This window comes from Hemicordylus capensis, chromosome 3, assembly GCF_027244095.1.
Source record: "Hemicordylus capensis ecotype Gifberg chromosome 3, rHemCap1.1.pri, whole genome shotgun sequence".
NCBI lineage: Eukaryota > Metazoa > Chordata > Lepidosauria > Squamata > Cordylidae > Hemicordylus > Hemicordylus capensis.
In genome coordinates this window covers 263,467,072-263,490,730 of record NC_069659.1, presented here as the reverse complement: position 1 = coordinate 263,490,730, position 23,659 = coordinate 263,467,072, and the positions used below count along the sequence as shown (strand labels likewise).

Genomic DNA, 23,659 nt, shown 5'->3' with positions numbered 1-23,659 from the left:
AAAATACAAGTCAAGCTCGTTAATCTTTTAATATTTCAAAAACTATTTAGCAGTGGACGTAGCCAGACCAAGAAAATGCTGGAAAACTATAAATTTCAGTATGCTGGGGCTTATGAAATACATAAATATTATGCAGAGGTATACTTGGAAAAACTAAATAGAAGTGCCTGTCTAATTCTCTGCTATACATTGTAGCATCACGATTACATAAGTTTTAAAAATAAATCGAGAATTTGACTTTTACCAGATACTCTGAAAATAATTAAACGATATGCAGAGTAAACAGTGTCACTGCTTGGAATATATTCTAGTATTTCAGAAAGACAGTTAAAATGAGAGAAAGAGAGCAAGAAACTCCCAGTGGGCCTTAATACTAAGGATTTCACACTGATTCAAAGACAAACTCACCATTAATAGCCATATTATTAAGACATCACATTTAACTCACTTATCACAAGAAGCAAAGTAAGAGCAAATGAATACAATCTTAGCTCATAAACTTCAGCACAGTATTTACAAGCCCTGATTCTCTGTACATAGTGCCAATCTGAATATGTGTACCGTGACCTATATTATTTTAATTTAAAAAAAAAAAATACCTGTAGCCCCTTCGGGGGTCTGCTGGGGGGGGGTCTGCAAAGTTCCCCCCTCCTCCCACTGGCCTCTAGGGCCTCACAGGCACCATTTGAGTATGTGTGGTTGTCATTTTTTAAAATAATTGTGTTTTTTTAAAATGGCTGCTGAAAACAAAATGGCCACCATGCTTACTCAAATGGCCTCTGCAAGGCCTGGCATGGTCTAGGGCCTCACAGAGGCCATTTGAGCATGTCCAGTGGCCATTTTGTTTTTGGTGGCTATTTTTAAAATTTTTTTTAATTTTAAGAAATGGCGCCCCCCCTTCAAGTGGCGCCTGGGGCACGTGTCCTGCCTGCCCAACCCTAGATATCCCCCTAGTCAGATGTGTCTCAGTGACATTGTACAAAGTGATTGCAGGGCACGCTAGAAGTTTCAGATAATGTGTGGCAGCAGGATGGAGATGGAAGAACTTGGGATGACTCAGTTTTATGCTACTCATCAAACCAGGTATATTTCAGTATTAATATTTTCATTTGCTCAGTGGTGCTCAGGAGCTATGATCCATGACATTTGCTTTGTTCAGTTTGAGAATTTCTGAAAGTTGTTCATTTATGCCAAAGGAGTCACTCCCATACGACTGGTCAATGGAAGAAACAGTTGCCAAGGTCTCCTTGAGGTATATCATGATGGCACCTGGGGAACAGTCTGTGATGATTCTTGGGACATAAACGATGCACAAGTTGTGTGCAGACAGCTTGGCTGTGGGCTGGCCCTCTCAGCACCAGGAAATGCCAATTTTGGTCAAGGTTCAGGAAGAATTCTTCTGGATGATGTGAACTGCAGAGGGGATGAATCTTCCATTGGGCAGTGTTCCCACAGAGGATGGGGGGTTCACAACTGCAACCATAATGAAGATGCTGGAGTAATTTGCTCAGGTATTCTTGGATTGTTCGTGCTAATTTAGGATTCCTAATTAAAGTAGATTGCTCTTAATCCTAACATGAGGTTGTAACTCAGAAGAGTGTATATATAAATAATGTACGGGGGGGGAGTTGGATGAGGACCTTTAAAAAGAAATATTAACAGTATTAATATTATTTGCAAATTGTAACAAAAACCTGTTAAAAACCATCCCTTTCCCTTATTTCTTTGAAATCTGGGTGGTGCCTTCCTTCCACCCATTGGGAACTACCACCCTGCATAACCCACTCTGGGTCACCCTGGTGCCCCCAAGCAGAGTTATACCCCAAGCAGAACCATCACCTTTGCCCAATTTCTTTGAAATTTGGGTGATAGCTTCCACCCATTGGACACTACCACCCAACCCACTTTGGCCACAACATGGAAGTCCAAATCTCCATATTTTTTAGGTCCACATCTGAGGTTAATTGTTTTGTACCTGCATCTGGGCACCTGAGCACAGGGGTGACTTGTTCTGACTACAAATTACCTGAATCATCTAGATTCGGGTACAAATGATTTTCTACCTAATCAATTTTGATCTAACTGGGACCTGTGGCAGATAGATGACTTGAACATTTTAGCCAAAGATGACAACATTCATGTGGAAAGGGATCTGGTGAGTATGTACAAGAATTTTTCTTTTTTGAGTTCCAGGGGCAAATGTAAATTTTGAATTTTTGGAAATATGAACCTTAATTTTTGATGCTAAAGTTTTTACAATGTACATTTAATTTTAGTTTTAAAAGCAGTATATAAATGAGCTTAATAATTATTAAATTATTTGTAGCTGGTTTTAATTTCAAAGTTGCTTTAGCAAATGTTGTTGGCAAATATAGTCAACCATATCACTAGAACCAGCTTGGTTCAAGATTTAGTGTGATGTCATCATATACAGTATAAGAAGTGATAAGTTACTTTTTGATTCTTGCCAAAACTTCATCAGAAATATGAGGATAGTTTTCTTTAAAGGCTAATTTTTTTCCTGCTGTTTTCCCTGCAGCTCCTTTGCGCCTGGTTAACGGGCGCAACAGATGTGAAGGCCGCCTTGAGGTGTACCATGATAGCAGCTGGGGAACGGTCTGTGATGACAGTTGGGACATAAGTGATGCCAAGGTAGTCTGCAGAGAACTTGGATGTGGAGCTGCGCTGTCGGCACCAGGAAGTGCAAGGTTTGGTCAAGGCTCAGGAAATATCGTCCTGGATGATGTACAGTGCAGGGGAAATGAATCTTCCCTATCTCACTGCCTTCACTCACCCTGGGGAACCCACAACTGTGGCCATCACGAAGATGCAGGTGTCATCTGTCACTCAGGTATCCCGAGAATAATCTGTTATATAAATCTGTTTCTTAAACTTACAAATCAAATTTGATTTTTTAAATCTTTGTAGGTTGCTTTTGGAAATTTATCATGAAATTTCTGAAGAAAAACATATCTATGCAATATCCAATTTTGTAGGGATGTGCGAAACGTTTCGGATACAAAACGTTTTGTAACCAAAAGAGCCTGTTTCCGGTGTTCTGTATACCATACAAAACACCCGTTTTCCAGATCCAAAAGTTTTGTATACAAAACAAAACGTCCCTGTATCGGCTACAAAACGTTTTGTTGTTTCGGACCTCCATTTGGTGGTGATCTCTGAGTCAGTCTCCATTTTGTGTTTGACATCTCTTTGAATTTCCCACCCTTTCAGCCTTCTGATCGGTGACCTAAATCATGGGCTGACCTGCTGACAATTTTCTCCTTGTTCCCCATTGGCTCTTTTGCTTCTTGCCACTCTTTACTGACCCCACATTGGCCAGGAGAAGGGTTGCTAACCCATGGGGTGCTGGGTTCTGTTGTTTCTGTGGTTTTCTGAGTGTAGATTCTCTGGTAGCATATGAGAGTGGATTCTTGTTTTTCACTGAAAATCTCATATACTACCAGAGAATCTACAATGAACACAAGAAGCAACACATTTAAGTTACCAGTGTGGTTTTAGATTACACAGTAGATGCTATCTGAAGGGAGAGTCTTGAATATATTCTAATTCTTTCTGGGGGTGGGGAGAGAGGGTATCCTTGTCATGACTGGAGAAGTGAATATGGGGTGTGTCCACAAATCTCAACCCCATGCTTACACTTCACAGTTCTTGGTTCTAGCATTAATGCCTTGTCCCAGCAACGTGGAACCTATTTTTGACACCGACTTGCTGACAGCACCTTGTCCAGAGGGGCCAAGTGGATCCAGGTGTAGAAAGATAAAGTAGAAAAGACATGACCTGTTTCAGTCTGGTTCGTGAAGCACTTCCCTTAGACCAGGGCTACTCACCTGTGGCCCTCCTGCATTATTGGCCACTGGGATTATGGGAGTTGTAGTCCAAAAACAGCTAAAGGGCTGAAGTTGAATGGCAGTGCCTTGGACCTTATTTCTTTCTCCTTCCTGGTCCTGTTCATGGTTTAAGCAAAACAGCCTACATAGCTGTTCCTAGTCAGTAAAAGGATTTTGTTTTATTTTGTGTCTCAGCCGTTAGGAGCTTAAACTAATTAATCCTTAAATTGTAACCAACTTTATGGGTCTATTGGATACCGTTGTGTGAGTAGGATTTCATGACCATAAATAACAACATGGGGATGTGGTTTACTTCACAATACATATCATGTACCACTAATTATAATATTTTTTCTATCTGTATGGCTTTTAAAAGTATTCCACAAGAGTGGATAATTAAGCTGAGATAACAACAATTCCGACAGAAATCCGACACAATAGAGAATGCATTTTGACAATTTGATACAATAGGGAGTCTATGAAAGTCATCTCAGAACTAATCTGACATTTTCTGACATGTCTAATGACACTTCCGACAGCACTGTTGGGCTAACACAACTGCACAGCTCTAATAATTACTGACTGACATGGTGCAAGCTCAGTAATATTTCAGCCTAGTAATGTTGGATTTGTGTGATTTGCATAAGTGGTGCAAAATGAAAAATATCTGCAAAGGATGTTACCCGAGACTAAGTCAATTTGTTCAAATGGGCTTACTCTCATGTAATGCATTTTGCAAACTTGTGTAAATGCAATGTTACTAGGCTTACATACTCATATGGAATATGTCAGCCATTAGATATGTTATGTGGTTACCTTTTCATCACAAAAATTTACTTGCAGTACAGATTACAGTTTTACTTAAATGGAGTACTAATGGACTTTTGAAGTAGGTTAGGCTGAGAGAGAAGTGACTGGCCCAGAGTCACCCAGCAAGTATCATGGCTGAATGGGAGACGTGAAGCTCGCACGTGACGTGTGCGTGTGCAAAAGGCTCCGTGCAGCCTTTTGCACTCAAGAGGGAGAAGGGGTGGCAGGGAGGTATCCTGCCGCCCCAATTACTACATAGAATACGCGCGCTGGAGGGGGGAAAGCGGCGGGAGGGGTAAGTAAACCCTCCCCCGCCCTTAAAGGAAACCCCCCTCACACAGTCCCGGACTGCAGCTCTGCGGTTCCGTGCACACCCCTACTGTTGTTGGAAGTGCATGCTGGACTAGATGGACCTTGGTCTGATCCAGAAAGGCAAATCTTATGTTCTTATTGGGAAGACAATACACATACACACACAAACACAGAGAGTTGCTGGGAAATGCTTCTTTTTCATTGAGCTGCATCTGAATTTGCTACACCTCTCTTCCTTTATTCCTTTATGATCAACGTTCCAAAATTCTCCTTCCTTGCCTAAAAAACAACAACAACCCTGGATCAGAACACAGGGAATAACTGGACGATGGGTTGGGGTCAGTGGGTGTCAACTGGGAGAATCCACTCGTCTGTGCTATTTCATAACCTTTTTCATTCAGCGTTTCCTGCTGTATTTTTCTTTCCGATCATATTATGAAAGATCATTCTAGGCTAGGCTGTTCCTATTACCAATTTGAATAGTCAGTTAATTAGAAAAAGTCTTAATAATAAATTGATTTGTTTTTATTTTCTGCTTTCTTTATGAACAGCGACTCCAGAAACGCCATCTTGTAAGTTTATGTCTCCTTTGTGCAACAAAGGCATTCCAAATCTGTCTGTCTTTCTGTCTGTCAAGTCATACTGATATTTTGTAAACATTGGATCACGTGCTATACATCAGGAAGAAAGGCTGCACATAGCCTTCCTGTGGCAAGGGCTTCTTCTTAGCTGAACGGGGAGGAGCAATTTATTTTATTTGTATTTATTTAGCATATTTTACACCTCCCAAATCTAATGTCTTTACTTCACAATACTTATCATGCCTCACTAATTACACTATTTGTTCTATCTATATGTCTTTTAATAGTATTCCACATGAATGGAGAATGTAGCTGTTTAAATATTTTTAATTTAATTATGCAGCCAACAGCCATGTTGTGTGGCACAATGGTGCCTGAAAAGACCATTGCTTTTCCCTGCCACCTTTGGTAGGAGTCCTAAGTAGAGATGTGCATTAACCTGTTCAGTTCAAACATTCAACAGTGGGAGGGGGGGTCAGTCTTTAAGGGCAGGGGAGGGTGCACTTACCCCTCTCCCCCCGCTGGTGCTCGGTTCCCATAAAATCCTTTGGGGCAGAAGCGTACCTCCCTGCTGCCCCTTCTCCTCTTCGGCTGGAAATGGCTGGAAGTACCTGGCATGCATGCACACACCCGGTGCGCACACGCACATTGCGATCACATGCGAGCACGTCTGACATGAGCAAGCATGCGCGCACATGTACGCCTGTCATGTACACGTGTGCCAGGTACTTCCAGCCACTTCCAGCCAAAAAGGTGAAGGTGCACATGCCAGGAGGTATGCTGCCTCCCCGAAGGATTTTACAGGCGCCGAGCACAGGTGAGGGGAAATACTCCAGGTGGAGGAGTACGTGCACTCTCCCTTACCCTTAAAGTCAGACCCCTCAGCCCCTTCAAACGGCTCCCGCCCGGTCCTGTACACATCCGGGTCCTAAGGCTTTATTGAGTCTGCTAGATGTGGCTTGGCATTCTAAACTGCTCTGTACATGTGAACAGAAGCTGGGTAAACAGCTGCAATTTGACTTTTGATCCATATCTGCTCTTAGACGGGGCTAATTAGGAACATGCAAGACTATACCACATCCTGTGATTCAAAGGGCACAATCCTAACCAAAACAAAAATACAGGATTGGAGTGTTCAGTTTTGGGACGGCAATCTCCCTTTTCAAATGTCATTTTGTTGCTCAGCAAATTAAAAGCACACAAATTATGCCAACAGATCTAACTGTTAAAGTGTGACTCTGACATGGCTAGATTTTAACTTCTATTGTCTTTTCATCCTAGCAGCTCCTGAATCAAATTCAGCACCAGTTTCTTCATGGAGTACGTTGAGTTTTCTGTACCTAGAGTATCGTATGTAAAATATGCTTGTGGAAATTGGGAATTGGATAGAACCTTCAAGACTCTTCTAGTCAAACACAGACCACATTGTCGGATACTTGGAACACTGGGATTAGCTTGGATTTAAAATATTATATTATTATTATTATTATTATTATTATTATTACATTTATATCCCGCTCTTCCTCCAAGGAGCCTAGAGCGGTGTACTACATACTTAAATTTCTCTTTCACAACAACCTTGTGAAGTAGGTTAGGCTGAGAGAGAAGTGACTGGCCCAGAGTCACCTAGCAAGTTTCATGGCTGAATGGGAGACGTGAAGCTCGCACATGACGTGTGCGTGCGCAAAAGGCTCCGTGCAGCCTTTTGCACTCAAGAGGGAGAAGGGGTGGCAGGGAGGTATCCTGCCGCCCCAATTACTACATAGAATACGCGTGCTGGAGGGGGGAAAGCGGCGGGAGGGGTAAGTAAACCCTCCCCCGCACTTAAAGGAACCCCCACCCTCACAGTGCCGGACCACAGCTCTGCGGTTCCGTGCACACCCCTACTGTTGTTGGAAATGCATGCTGGACTAGATGGACCTTGGTCTGATCCAGAAAGGCAAATCTTATGTTCTTATTGGGAAGACAATACACATACACACACAAACACAGAGAGTTGCTGGGAAATGCTTCTTTCTCATTGAGCTGCATCTGAATTTGCTACACCTCTCTTCCTTTATTCCTTTATGATCAACGTTCCAAAATTCTCCTTCCTTGCCTAAAAAACAACAACAACCCTGGATCAGAACACAGGGAATAACTGGACGATGGGTTGGGGTCAGTGGGTGTCAACTGGGAGAATCCACTCGTCTGTGCTATTTCATAACCTTTTTCATTCAGCGTTTCCTGCTGTATTTTTCTTTCCGATCATATTATGAAAGATCATTCTAGGCTAGGCTCTTCCTATTACCGATTTGAATAGTCAGTTGATTAGAAAAAGTCTTAATAATAAATTGATTTGTTTTTATTTTCTGCTTTCTTTATGAACAGCGACTCCAGAAACGCCATCTTGTAAGTTTATGTCTCCTTTGTGCAACAAAGGCATTCCAAATCTGTCTGTCTTTCTGTCTGTCAAGTCATACTGATATTTTGTAAACATTGGATCACGTGCTATACATCAGGAAGAAAGGCTGCACATAGCCTTCCTGTGGCAAGGGCTTCTTCTTAGCTGAACGGGGAGGAGCAATTTATTTTATTTGTATTTATTTAGCATATTTTACACCTCCCAAATCTAATGTCTTTACTTCACAATACTTATCATGCCTCACTAATTACACTATTTGTTCTATCTATATGTCTTTTAAAAGTATTCCACAAGAGTGGAGAATGTAGCTGTTTAAATATTTTTAATTTAATTATGCAGCCAACAGCCATGTTGTGTGGCACAATGGTGCCTGAAAAGACCATTGCTTTTCCCTGCTACCTTTGGTAGGAGTCCTAAGTAGAGATGTGCATTAACCTGTTCAGTTCAAACATTCAACAGTGGGAGGGTGGGGTCAGTCTTTAAGGGCAGGGGAGGGTGCACTTACCCCTCTCCCCCCGCTGGTGCTCGGTTCCCATAAAATCCTTTGGGGCAGAAGCGTACCTCCCTGCTGCCCCTTCTCCTCTTCGGCTGGAAGTGGCTGGAAGTACCTGGCATGCATGCACACACCCGGTGCGCACACGCACATTGCGATCACAAGCGAGCACCTCTGACATGAGCAAGCATGCGCGCACATGTACGCCTGGCATGCACACGTGTGCCAGGTACTTCCAGCCACTTCCAGCCACAAAGGTGAAGGTGCACATGCCAGGAGGTATGCTGCCTCCCCGAAGGATTTTACAGGAACCGAGCACAGGTGAGGGGAAATACTCCAGGTGGAGGAGTACGTGCACTCTCCCTTACCCTTAAAGTCAGACCCCTCAGCCCCTTCAAACGGCTCCCGCCCGGTCCTGTACACATCCGGGTCCTAAGGCTTTATTGAGTCTGCTAGATGTGGCTTGGCATTCTAAACTGCTCTGTACATGTGAACAGAAGCTGGGTAAACAGCTGCAATTTGACTTTTGATCCATATCTGCTCTTAGACGGGGCTAATTAGGAACATGCAAGACTATACCACATCCTGTGATTCAAAGGGCACAATCCTAACCAAAACAAAAATACAGGATTGGAGTGTTCAGTTTTGGGACGGCAATCTCCCTTTTCAAATGTCATTTTGTTGCTCAGCAAATTAAAAGCACACAAATTATGCCAACAGATCTAACTGTTAAAGTGTGACTCTGACATGGCTAGATTTTAACTTCTATTGTCTTTTCATCCTAGCAGCTCCTGAATCAAATTCAGCACCAGTTTCTTCATGGAGTACGTTGAGTTTTCTCTACCTAGAGTATCGTATGTAAAATATGCTTGTGGAAATTGGGAATTGGATAGAACCTTCAAGACTCTTCTAGTCAAACACAGACCACATTGTCGGATACTTGGAACACTGGGATTAGCTTGGATTTAAAATATTATATTATTATTATTATTATTATTATTATTATTACATTTATATCCCGCTCTTCCTCCAAGGAGCCTAGAGCGGTGTACTACATACTTAAATTTCTCTTTCACAACAACCTTGTGAAGTAGGTTAGGCTGAGAGAGAAGTGACTGGCCCAGAGTCACCTAGCAAGTTTCATGGCTGAATGGGAGACGTGAAGCTCGCACATGACGTGTGCGTGCGCAAAAGGCTCCGTGCAGCCTTTTGCACTCAAGAGGGAGAAGGGGTGGCAGGGAGGTATCCTGCCGCCCCAATTACTACATAGAATACGCGTGCTGGAGGGGGGAAAGCGGCGGGAGGGGTAAGTAAACCCTCCCCCGCACTTAAAGGAACCCCCACCCTCACAGTGCCGGACCACAGCTCTGCGGTTCCGTGCACACCCCTACTGTTGTTGGAAATGCATGCTGGACTAGATGGACCTTGGTCTGATCCAGAAAGGCAAATCTTATGTTCTTATTGGGAAGACAATACACATACACACACAAACACAGAGAGTTGCTGGGAAATGCTTCTTTCTCATTGAGCTGCATCTGAATTTGCTACACCTCTCTTCCTTTATTCCTTTATGATCAACGTTCCAAAATTCTCCTTCCTTGCCTAAAAAACAACAACAACCCTGGATCAGAACACAGGGAATAACTGGACGATGGGTTGGGGTCAGTGGGTGTCAACTGGGAGAATCCACTCGTCTGTGCTATTTCATAACCTTTTTCATTCAGCGTTTCCTGCTGTATTTTTCTTTCCGATCATATTATGAAAGATCATTCTAGGCTAGGCTCTTCCTATTACCGATTTGAATAGTCAGTTGATTAGAAAAAGTCTTAATAATAAATTGATTTGTTTTTATTTTCTGCTTTCTTTATGAACAGCGACTCCAGAAACGCCATCTTGTAAGTTTATGTCTCCTTTGTGCAACAAAGGCATTCCAAATCTGTCTGTCTTTCTGTCTGTCAAGTCATACTGATATTTTGTAAACATTGGATCACGTGCTATACATCAGGAAGAAAGGCTGCACATAGCCTTCCTGTGGCAAGGGCTTCTTCTTAGCTGAACGGGGAGGAGCAATTTATTTTATTTGTATTTATTTAGCATATTTTACACCTCCCAAATCTAATGTCTTTACTTCACAATACTTATCATGCCTCACTAATTACACTATTTGTTCTATCTATATGTCTTTTAAAAGTATTCCACAAGAGTGGAGAATGTAGCTGTTTAAATATTTTTAATTTAATTATGCAGCCAACAGCCATGTTGTGTGGCACAATGGTGCCTGAAAAGACCATTGCTTTTCCCTGCTACCTTTGGTAGGAGTCCTAAGTAGAGATGTGCATTAACCTGTTCAGTTCAAACATTCAACAGTGGGAGGGTGGGGTCAGTCTTTAAGGGCAGGGGAGGGTGCACTTACCCCTCTCCCCCCGCTGGTGCTCGGTTCCCATAAAATCCTTTGGGGCAGAAGCGTACCTCCCTGCTGCCCCTTCTCCTCTTCGGCTGGAAGTGGCTGGAAGTACCTGGCATGCATGCACACACCCGGTGCGCACACGCACATTGCGATCACAAGCGAGCACCTCTGACATGAGCAAGCATGCGCGCACATGTACGCCTGGCATGCACACGTGTGCCAGGTACTTCCAGCCACTTCCAGCCACAAAGGTGAAGGTGCACATGCCAGGAGGTATGCTGCCTCCCCGAAGGATTTTACAGGAACCGAGCACAGGTGAGGGGAAATACTCCAGGTGGAGGAGTACGTGCACTCTCCCTTACCCTTAAAGTCAGACCCCTCAGCCCCTTCAAACGGCTCCCGCCCGGTCCTGTACACATCCGGGTCCTAAGGCTTTATTGAGTCTGCTAGATGTGGCTTGGCATTCTAAACTGCTCTGTACATGTGAACAGAAGCTGGGTAAACAGCTGCAATTTGACTTTTGATCCATATCTGCTCTTAGACGGGGCTAATTAGGAACATGCAAGACTATACCACATCCTGTGATTCAAAGGGCACAATCCTAACCAAAACAAAAATACAGGATTGGAGTGTTCAGTTTTGGGACGGCAATCTCCCTTTTCAAATGTCATTTTGTTGCTCAGCAAATTAAAAGCACACAAATTATGCCAACAGATCTAACTGTTAAAGTGTGACTCTGACATGGCTAGATTTTAACTTCTATTGTCTTTTCATCCTAGCAGCTCCTGAATCAAATTCAGCACCAGTTTCTTCATGGAGTACGTTGAGTTTTCTCTACCTAGAGTATCGTATGTAAAATATGCTTGTGGAAATTGGGAATTGGATAGAACCTTCAAGACTCTTCTAGTCAAACACAGACCACATTGTCGGATACTTGGAACACTGGGATTAGCTTGGATTTAAAATATTATTATATTATTATTATTATTATTATTATTATTATTATTATTATTATTATTACATTTATATCCCGCTCTTCCTCCAAGGAGCCTAGAGCGGTGTACTACATACTTAAATTTCTCTTTCACAACAACCTTGTGAAGTAGGTTAGGCTGAGAGAGAAGTGACTGGCCCAGAGTCACCTAGCAAGTTTCATGGCTGAATGGGAGACGTGAAGCTCGCACATGACGTGTGCGTGCGCAAAAGGCTCCGTGCAGCCTTTTGCACTCAAGAGGGAGAAGGGGTGGCAGGGAGGTATCCTGCCGCCCCAATTACTACATAGAATACGCGTGCTGGAGGGGGGAAAGCGGCGGGAGGGGTAAGTAAACCCTCCCCCGCACTTAAAGGAACCCCCACCCTCACAGTGCCGGACCACAGCTCTGCGGTTCCGTGCACACCCCTACTGTTGTTGGAAATGCATGCTGGACTAGATGGACCTTGGTCTGATCCAGAAAGGCAAATCTTATGTTCTTATTGGGAAGACAATACACATACACACACAAACACAGAGAGTTGCTGGGAAATGCTTCTTTCTCATTGAGCTGCATCTGAATTTGCTACACCTCTCTTCCTTCATTCCTTTATGATCAACGTTCCAAAATTCTCCTTCCTTGCCTAAAAAACAACAACAACCCTGGATCAGAACACAGGGAATAACTGGACGATGGGTTGGGGTCAGTGGGTGTCAACTGGGAGAATCCACTCATCTGTGCTATTTCATAACCTTTTTCATTCAGCATTTCCTGCTGTATTTTTCTTTCCGATCATATTATGAAAGATCATTCTAGGCTAGGCTCTTCCTATTACCGATTTGAATAGTCAGTTGATTAGAAAAAGTCTTAATAATAAATTGATTTGTTTTTATTTTCTGCTTTCTTTATGAACAGCGACTCCAGAAACGCCATCTTGTAAGTTTATGTCTCCTTTGTGCAACAAAGGCATTCCAAATCTGTCTGTCTTTCTGTCTGTCAAGTCATACTGATATTTTGTAAACATTGGATCACGTGCTATACATCAGGAAGAAAGGCTGCACATAGCCTTCCTGTGGCAAGGGCTTCTTCTTAGCTGAACGGGGAGGAGCAATTTATTTTATTTGTATTTATTTAGCATATTTTACACCTCCCAAATCTAATGTCTTTACTTCACAATACTTATCATGCCTCACTAATTACACTATTTGTTCTATCTATATGTCTTTTAAAAGTATTCCACAAGAGTGGAGAATGTAGCTGTTTAAATATTTTTAATTTAATTATGCAGCCAACAGCCATGTTGTGTGGCACAATGGTGCCTGAAAAGACCATTGCTTTTCCCTGCCACCTTTGGTAGGAGTCCTAAGTAGAGATGTGCATTAACCTGTTCAGTTCAAACATTCAACAGTGGGAGGGTGGGGTCAGTCTTTAAGGGCAGGGGAGGGTGCACTTACCCCTCTCCCCCCGCTGGTGCTCGGTTCCCATAAAATCCTTTGGGGCAGAAGCGTACCTCCCTGCTGCCCCTTCTCCTCTTCGGCTGGAAGTGGCTGGAAGTACCTGGCATGCATGCACACACCCGGTGCGCACACGCACATTGCGATCACATGCGAGCACCTCTGACATGAGCAAGCATGCGCGCACATGTACGCCTGGCATGCACACGTGTGCCAGGTACTTCCAGCCACTTCCAGCCACAAAGGTGAAGGTGCACATGCCAGGAGGTATGCTGCCTCCCCGAAGGATTTTACAGGAACCGAGCACAGGTGAGGGGAAATACTCCAGGTGGAGGAGTACGTGCACTCTCCCTTACCCTTAAAGTCAGACCCCTCAGCCCCTTCAAACGGCTCCCGCCCGGTCCTGTACACATCCGGGTCCTAAGGCTTTATTGAGTCTGCTAGATGTGGCTTGGCATTCTAAACTGCTCTGTACATGTGAACAGAAGCTGGGTAAAGAGCTGCAATTTGACTTTTGATCCATATCTGCTCTTAGACGGGGCTAATTAGGAACATGCAAGACTATACCACATCCTGTGATTCAAAGGGCACAATCCTAACCAAAACAAAAATACAGGATTGGAGTGTTCAGTTTTGGGACGGCAATCTCCCTTTTCAAATATCATTTTGTTGCTCAGCAAATTAAAAGCACACAAATTATGCCAACAGATCTAACTGTTAAAGTGTAACTCTGACATGGCTAGATTTTAACTTCTATTGTCTTTTCATCCTAGCAGCTCCTGAATCAAATTCAGCACCAGTTTCTTCATGGAGTACGTTGAGTTTTCTCTACCTAGAGTATCGTATGTAAAATATGCTTGTGGAAATTGGGAATTGGATAGAACCTTCAAGACTCTTCTAGTCAAACACAGACTACATTGTTGGATACTTGGAACACTGGGATTAGCTTGGATTTAAATTATTATTTCTTTTTTACACAGTCAGACAGGTGTTATTGACTGGTTTGTTTTATCCAGACATTGAGTCCTTCCCAAGGACCTGGGATGGCTGAATTTTATTGTCAGTTGTTATAGATATCGTCGCAGAATATAGGCTGTTCCCAGTAAAGCTGCTTTTTGTAATTGGCTGATGGTGATTTCAGTGACCCCTATGGTGTTGAGGTGCTCTTCAAGGTCTTTTGGAACTGCACCCAGGGCGCCAATTACCACTGGGATTATTTTGGTCTTTTTCTGCCACAGCCTTTCAATTTCCATTTGTAGATCTTTGTATTTGGTGATTTTTTCTATTTCTTTTTCTTCTATTCTGCTATCCCCTGGTATTGCTATGTCGATTGTTTTAACTTGTTTTTCTTTATTCTCGACTACAGTTATATCTGGTGTATTGTGTGGCAGATGTTTGTCTGTTTGTAGTCAGAAGTCCAATAATATTTTTACATCTTCATTTTCTACCACTTTTTCAATTTTATGGTCCCACCAATTTTTCGCTACAGGTAGCTTGTATTTTTTGCAGATGTTCCAGTGTATCATCCCTGCTACCTTGACATGCCTTTGTTTGTAGTCAGTCTGTGCGATCTTTTTACAACAGCTGATTAGGTGGTCCACTGTTTCATCTGCTTCTTTACAAAGGCGGCACTTGCTGTTTGTTGTTGACTTTTCTACTTTTGCTCTTATTGCATTTCTTCTTAGTGCCTGTTCTTGCGCAGCTAGTATTAAACCCTCTGTTTCTTTCTTCAAGTTGCCATTCTTAAGCCATTGCCCGGTCTTGGTGATGTCTGATTTTCCACTTATATTGTGCAAATATTGACCATGCAGGGGCTTATTTCTCCATTTTACTGCTCGGTTCTTGACTTGTTCTTTCTTGTAGGCCAGCTTTCTTTCATTGGTGTTGAATAGTTTTGCGTTATTGACCATTAGAAGTGCATCTTCTTCACTGTCCTTTATATATTCTTCAAGGCCTCTTTTCTCCTCCTCTACTGTTTGATGGACTTGCAACATTCCTCTTCCACCTGAGCTGCGAGGGAGGTATAGCCTATCTACATCACTGCGGGGGTGCAGAGCATGATTGATGGTCATTATTTTCCTGGTCTTACAATCCAGCGTCTCTAGCTCTGCCTGGGTCCAGTCTATTATTCCTGCAGTGTATCTGATAACAGGTATAGCCCAGGTGTTTATGGCTTGTATGGTGTTCCCGCCATTGAGTTTGGACTTTGGTGTTTCTAGGTTTCTTGCAGTTTCTCCTTCTATGCTTTGGTAGAAACGTCTCTGATTCGACTGGAATGGGAGATTCTGCCTGTGTTGTGTAATTCTGGCTTCATACCTGCTAATCTTCTTTGACACTGCTGTTATTTGCTGCTTTATTATTTCCAGGACTTCTCTAATTTTCCTTGAATCTAGGTGGTATTTTTGGATCAGATACTGTTTGATGTTTTCATTCTTCAGCTTCTTGTCTTTTATTTCTTTCAATTTACTAGCATCTGATCTAAGCCTGGAGATTTTATTTTCTAATCTAATCTTCCGTTTAGGCGATGTACTGCTTTCTTTTTTTACAGGTCCACTGATCTTATATCCGAGCTCTTGTGTTGTTATTGTTGCTGCACTGTACATTAGTTGGTTTGTTTCTTGCAAATTCTTGGTTGTTATCTCTGCAAGTGCAGCATTGACATCTTTTAATGCCTGAGCGAGTTGTTTTTTGGCAACTGTTTTTAGAGCTGGAAGTCGAACCCTGGTGGTTGTTTGGTTCATGTGCTCAGTTATTTTTTGCTTTAGTTCTTGTTGCTTTTCTTTTAAACGGCATTTGGGTTTTTGAGGTGAAGGCAAAGGGATGGTTGCGTGGTTTTGATTTCGAAACAGTTCAGTAACAGTGGCATCCTCGATTTCCAACACCTCCTCCACCTGCGCCTGAGCAACTTCTTCAATTGGTGGTAATTCTTCTTCCATATCTTGAGCCTGGGTTGCTCTTTGCAGTTCTTCCAGCTCAGCTCCTGTGAATACTTTATTTCTTATTATGTATCTTCTCTGGTCTGCTAGCCTTTGTTCTGTTATTTCTGTATCTGGATGCTTCTCTTTCCAAATTTGGTACATTCTTTTTAAATAACCTCTTCTTGTTGGACTAGACTTGTAATAGCAGATGATGATGATGATGATGATGATGATGATGATGATTACATTTATATCCCGTTCTTCCTCCAAATAGCCTAGAGCAGTGTACTACATACTTAAATTTCTCTTTCACAACAACCTTGTGAAGTAGGTTAGGCTGAGAGAGAAGTGACTGGCCCAGAGTCACCCAGCAAGTTTCATGGCTGAATGGGAGATGTGAAGCTCGCACGTGACGTGTGCATGCGCAAAAGGCTCTGTGTAGCCTTTTGCACTCAAGAGGGAGAAGGGGCGGCAGGGAGGTATACTGCCACCCCAATTACTACATAGAATACACGCGCTGGAGGGGGGAAAGCGGCGGGAGGGGTAAGTAAACCCTCCCCCACCCTTAAAGGAACCCCCCCCCCCACAGTGCCGGACCACAGCTCTGCGGTTCCGTGCACACCCCTACTGTTGTTGGAAGTGCATGCTGGACTAGATGGACCTTGGTCTGATCCAGAAAGGCAAAACAAAAATACAGGATTGGAGTGTTCAGTTTTGGGACGGCAATCTCCCTTTTCAAATCTATCTATATGTCTTTTTAAAGTATTCCACATGAATGGAGAATGTAGCTGTTTAAATATTTTTAATTTAATTATGCAGCCAACAGCCATGTTGTGTGGCACAATGGTGCCTGAAAAGACCATTGCTTTTCCCTGCTACCTTTGGTAGGAGTCCTAAGTAGAGATGTACATTAACCTGTTCAGTTCAAACATTCAACAGTGGGAGGGGGGGGTCAGTCTTTAAGGGCAGGGGAGGGTGCACTTACCCCTCTCCCCCCGCTGGTGCTCGGTTCCCATAAAATCCTTTGGGGCAGAAGCGTACCTCCCTGCTGCCCCTTCTCCTCTTCGGCTGGAAGTGGCTGGAAGTACCTGGCATGCACGCACACACCCGGTGCGCACACGCACATTGCGATCACATGCGAGCATGTCTGACATGAGCAAGCATGCGCGCACATGTACGCCTGGCATGTACACGTGTGCCAGGTACTTCCAGCCACTTCCAGCCAAAAAGGTGAAGGTGCACATGCCAGGAGGTATGCTGCCTCCCCGAAGGATTTTACAGGAACCGAGCACAGGTGAGGGGAAATACTCCAGGTGGAGGAGTACGTGCACTCTCCCTTACCCTTAAAGTCAGACCCCTCAGCCCCTTCAAACTGCTCCCGCCCGGTCCTGTACACATCCGGGTCCTAAGGCTTTATTGAGGCTGCTAGATGTGGCTTGGCATTCTAAACTGCTCTGTACATGTGAACAGAAGCTGGGTAAAGAGCTGCAATTTGACTTTTGATCCATATCTGCTCTTAGACGGGGCTAATTAGGAACATGCAAGACTATACCACATCCTGTGATTCAAAGGGCACAATCCTAACCAAAACAAAAATACAGGATTGGAGTGTTCAGTTTTGGGACGGCAATCTCCCTTTTCAAATGTCATTTTGTTGCTCAGCAAATTAAAAGCACACAAATTATGCCAACAGATCTAACTGTTAAAGTGTGACTCTGACATGGCTAGATTTTAACTTCTATTGTCTTTTCATCCTAGCAGCTCCTGAATCAAATTCAGCACCAGTTTCTTCATGGAGTACGTTGAGTTTTCTCTACCTAGAGTATCGTATGTAAAATATGCTTGTGGAAATTGGGAATTGGATAGAACCTTCAAGACTCTTCTAGTCAAACACAGACTACATTGTTGGATACTTGGAACACTGTGATTAGCTTGGATTTAAATTATTATTATTATTATTATTATTATTATTATTATTATTATTACATTTATATCCCGCTCTTCCTCCAAGGAACCTAGAGTGGTGTACTACACACTTAAATTTCTCTTTCACAACAACCTTGTGATGTAGGTTAAGCTGAGAGAGAAGTGACTGACCCAGAGTCACCCAGCAAGTATCATGGCTGAATGGGGATTTGAACTTGGGTCTCCCCGGTCCTAGTCCCGCACTCTAACCACTGCACCACGCTTGCTCTAGATCTCCCTCACAGCCGAGCCCGGTGGTTCTTAAGATTAGCAAAAATCGGGCTAGGCTCTCCTAGCCTGATTTTTGCTAATCGTGTGAATAGCCCCTTTGTATTGGAGAAGGAATGCCAGGACCTTTCATCTCTCTCCAGTTGCTTTTCCCCTGAAACTTCCTCTTTCCTTAGTTGTTTTTATCACCATTGCTCCAGACTCTCACGAACCATGTAACTATGTTGGAGTAAAAGCAGCTGAAGGAAAGATTTCTGAAAAAAAGAGGCATGGCAGGGGAAGAGTCAAGCACTGCTTTCCTGCCTGTCCTTGATGCAAAACCCTCTTCTCAGAGTTTTGTGTTGGGAGAAGTTATGGTCGGGGCCTTGTCACAGGCAGTTATAGAATAATGTATTTTATTGTAGAGTGTTTAACCATGTCGGGTGTTTCTTTGCTACTGGATCTACTACAGCCATTTTACCCAAGAGCCTTAATGATGAGTATTTGTGGATAGCTTGAGACTCAAAGCAGTGACTTCAAATGGCATTCTGCCAATACAACTCCTTTGACTGCAGAACATAAAGGCTGACAGGCTGACTAGATTTACTCAAATAATTTCATTGAAATTCAAAGGAAAGGTTAGGCATACGTTGAGTAACTTTAGTTTTGATGTTAGTCAAAGTGTCTTAGGACCCAACTACAGATTGCATTAAATGAGTAGTTTGACTGTGCGCACGTGCGTGTGTGTGCGCGTACAGGCATGCGCGCACACAAACTACTCATTTAATGTAAGCTATTTGATGTATGTATTTATTTATTTAAAATATGTATACCCTGCCCCTCCCGTACACGACTGCTTGGAGCGGCCCACAACATTAATAAAATAGATACAATGTAAAATAAGACTAATAAAGGTTAAAGTAAGTTAAAGACGTTAAAACACTTGTTTAACAAAAAGTTAAAAGATATAACCCTTTTCATGATGAAAATCACCCTGACAGAAGCTGTTATTTGCTCATGAAGTAGCTACTGGTGCCAATGGCAGCTTTCCTCCTGCGGCAGAGAGCAGCATCTGCCAGGGTGATTTTCATCAGGACCGGAGCACGAGGGGAAAGGTTTAACCACCCCCTCTCCACGTGCCATGGTTCCAGTCCTGATTGGTTTCCATACAGCTGTTTATGAAAAATACTAACACTCATGTATGTGCAGATTGGCTCCCTCCACTGCCTATGTGCTCAAAGGACCTATGTAGTCACTGGTCAGTACGTAAAATGATAATTATTTACAGGTATGTAGAAATATTCATAGATATCAGTGGAAGCATTTAAACTTCACATAGGATTACAACATTTGTTTCCACAGAAACTCTTTTTTAGATATAATTTTGTGGATTTGTGATTTGCTATGCTAGAGGTCCACATCTTAAGGGTCAAGTTATACATTATGCTAAACATGCAGTTTGTCATAATATATGCTTTGACCCGTCAGATGTGGCTGTGAGCCTCTAGCATAGAAAATCACAACTTGATAAAATTATAAAGAAGAGAGTTTATATGGAAAATAAGGTTGTAACCCTATGCAAAGTTAAACAGCTTTCACTGAAATCTGTAGAACATTTCTACATACCTGTTTTAAATGATTGTCAGTTTAGGTACTGATCAGAAGATCAATGACTACATGGTTCTCTTGAGCACATAGGCAGTGGAAAGAGCCAATCTGCATGAATATGGAGGGACTCTCCTCATTGAAATGAATGGAGAAGTTTTGCAGGGGGAGAGAGCAGCTACCCACGAATGTCACATTGACTGGTTGGTTTTGGGTTGCCAAAGAAACTCTGAAACTGAATTATCCCTCACAAATATCTGAGATTCCTAAAAATGTTACGAGCCATTTCTGCTCCATGATGAGCCCAGCATAGTCCCCATTTTTCTGATGTGTTAATCAGCAAGGCTGGTCCTTCCATTAAGCAAAGGAAAGAGACTTCTGTAGGTGGCAGTCTGGGTACTATCAAAAGACAACAAAGAGTGAATTATTTAATTCATTACTACAGTGATGGCACTATTCAGATCGTCCAGCTCAGTTACCAAAATATCTTGGGTTGTTCTTAATTAGTCATGTAAATCGGTCCTCAGTGCTTACTCAAAACAATGAGGATCTGACTTTATTTAGTTGGGACTGGACTATGAGCAAAATCAGGCATTAAAATTGTGTTAATGTTTAGACAAGTTTGTATTATACAATTTGATGTTGCTCTCATTCAGGACTCTCATGTTCTGGAGAATACATGTATGCACGCATCAGCAGAAGCTATCTCTGGTTACTGGGCTACAATGCTTGGGATCTGTATCTGAATTCTTCAGACTCTTTCTGTAGACCTCGGATTACAGAAGATGATGTTGTTTTCAATATACCATTCAGTGGTTGTGGCACAATAAGGCAGGTAAGAACAGTTGCTGTTTTTAATGAAGTTAAGAAAAAAACAGTTCTGACTTTTGTAACATAACCATATTATGTTAAGGTAGCAACAGTATTTCTTTAAACCATTTTGTGTACCAGTGAAAATACTAATTTATTACATTTCTATTCCACTCCAAGAAACTCAGGGTGGTGCACACAGTTCTCCCCTCACCATTTTATCCTCACAACAAACCTATAAGGTATGCTAGGCTGAGAAAGAGTGGCCCCCTTTGGACATAACAGCAAACTGTGGGTCCAAATTTGCCTCCATCCCCACCAGTACTCCCCCAGACTATCACAATCTCAAGTCTGGGAGCTGGCAAAGGGGGCAGGTCTGGCTGCACAGTCCTTTGACTCTGGAAAGACAGCCCTTGCCAGCCAATGGGATAGAAGCCTATGGGAGGAGTTTCCTTCCTTAACTCTGGTTTGGGATGGAATCATAATCTGGATGTAACCATGGAGGGAATGGGCCCTCCGTAGGATGAGTGGAACTCACTACAGACCGAGGGTTCATTCCTAGTTTTGGGGGCAAAATGGGAACCGTGTTGGGTCAGGGAACCATAGTTCTAATCATTTGGACATAATTGGAGGGGGGGGTACCTGAGGTGAGTTTGCCTCAGGTTCTTCATTATGTCCAAAGATGGCCAGTGACTGGCAGAAAGTTACCCACTGAACTTTGGGGCCAAATTGGGATTTGAACCTGGAAGACCCTGTTGCTAATCCAAAATTACTACACCACACTGACTTCATATTGATCTCTCACTTTTAATGTAGATAAAGAGTTGAGAGCAAGCCTTGGAAAATACATGCTTCATCTTCTTACTCTCTGGAGTGACGCCCACCCCCCGCCTCGTGCCTTTGGCTACAGTTACGGGAAATGTCAGCACTGCCCTTAATCAGTCTTAATGCTAATCAGGATTCATGTTTAACCAGGACCTGAAACTGTGGATTAAAGTTGACTTCAGATTCTAGCTTTTAGATTTAGATTCTAGATTTTGTAAACCGCCCAGAGAACTTGCGTTTTTGGCGGCACAGAAATGTATTAAATGAATGAATGAAATCCTAGCTAGTTAAGATCAATGCTATCATTTCTTTTAACTGCAGCTAAGGAAGGGGCAGTGAATTTACTTCAGAAAGGGTTATGAGGAGGAGCACCATCTTTCTGAATCTGGTCCCTGTTTCATAACCCAAGTTAAGAGAAAGTGTTATGACTGCATTGGTCCTGTGAATGTTTCGCACTTCAAAAAGTATAAATGTGTCTATAACCCATCCCCCTGAATCCAATTTCTTCTCTTCTGAGGAAAGAAACCCCTCTTATTGTTGAAATACATCCAAAAACTTAATTTTTGTTAAAAGAAAATCACAACATTCCAAACTATAAATAAGTCACTTTTAAAATAAATATAATGAAAGATTAGTATTGTTTAAATATGGTGGCTGACATTCAAACAAAGTGCATGTGCAGCAAACTCACTGGATGTTCTTACGGGGAGGAGTGATTTTGGGTATTCTCCTCTTCCCCTGAAGCTCCTTGTGATTCCTGAGAATCACAGAATTTGCTGTGCATGTACTTAGACTGGATATCAGTCAGAATGCTTTTATATGGCAATAACTGATTTGCATGTAATATTTACATAAGATGGATTTTTTCTTTCCTTTAGCAGAAGAATAACAACACTATAGTCTATTCCAACATAATCAAGACATCAGACTCTGGATATATCATTACAAGACAGAGAAACTTTCAGTTTCATATCACATGTGAAATGAATGAGGACACCGTTGTAGAGACAAAGTTTGTTGCCCAAAATGCCATTGACATCACAGAAAAACAGCATGGCAATTACAGTGTGGATCTTTCATTCTACTATTCATCAAGGTTCTACTCTGCAGTTCATGAAAGTCCATACTACATTTCAATCAATCAGGATTTATACCTGCAAGCTACTCTCAACAGTTCTGATCCAAACCTGGTACTGTTTACAGACACATGTGTAGCATCTCCATATGCTGGCGACTTCAAAACTTTGACCTATGACTTAATCAGGGATGGGTGAGTATGTGGGAGATGAATAAGAGGAAACACATCTTAATCTTTAATGTATCAGAAGTGTTAAAATGGAATTTTCTTCGCATGTTGAACAAGATGTACAAAGGAGGAGTTGTCTTTCTCTCCAAATGCCAGTAAACTGACTTAAACATATGGGGTGGGTTCAGATGCCACAACAGCACCTGTGGTTGCTGCCACCCCTGGAACATGCACTCTGTCCTCATCGCTTTGCCAGCCTCTACTTTCACTCTCAATAATATGCCAAGATTGGTGCATTTGTACAACACAACCAATCTCGGGATATTCTACCCTACTTGCAGCAGGAAACTCAACCTCTGTAACTTCGATATGAAGTGAATGACAGGTGTTGGGTTCCCTGCTGCAAACAGGACAATACGCCAAGACTGGTGGGTTTGTACAACATGACCAATGTCCACATATTGTTACCGAGACTCAAGAGAGGCTTTCACGTGCTCCTGGGGCTGAGGCAGCTTGTGGCAACCTGCTATTTTACATTTGATCTTCGTTTATTGCTCTTTTTATTGTTCAAAAGCGATCCATTTCTTTATACCACTCATTTCTCCAAGTATAAACAATGGAGGCTGCATCCAAAAGATTTAGGCATGTGTGATAAATAGTTTCTGGTGTTTGTCTCAGATAAACATTTGCTCACACCTAATTAGTCACTGAGGCTATTCACACGATTGCAGAAAATCGGGCTAGCCTCCGCTACCCCGATTTTCTGCAGTTGTGAGAACCACCGGGCTCGGCTGCGAGCCTCA

General features: G+C 42.6%; 1 protein-coding gene across 1 annotated transcript in view; it reads left to right on the top strand.

The window, feature by feature from the left end:
• Positions 1 to 23,659, top strand: part of LOC128350589 (deleted in malignant brain tumors 1 protein-like) — a 97,988-nt gene that overhangs the window by 69,122 nt on the left and 5,207 nt on the right. The window contains exons 15-22 of the mRNA XM_053308987.1: positions 1,197 to 1,511; positions 2,540 to 2,851; positions 6,833 to 6,871; positions 7,922 to 7,942; positions 9,234 to 9,272; positions 11,635 to 11,673; positions 20,632 to 20,810; positions 22,492 to 22,880. Coding sequence (XP_053164962.1) covers positions 1,197 to 1,511; positions 2,540 to 2,851; positions 6,833 to 6,871; positions 7,922 to 7,942; positions 9,234 to 9,272; positions 11,635 to 11,673; positions 20,632 to 20,810; positions 22,492 to 22,880 — 1,333 coding nt within the window. The remainder of the gene's footprint in view (positions 1 to 1,196; positions 1,512 to 2,539; positions 2,852 to 6,832; positions 6,872 to 7,921; positions 7,943 to 9,233; positions 9,273 to 11,634; positions 11,674 to 20,631; positions 20,811 to 22,491; positions 22,881 to 23,659) is intronic.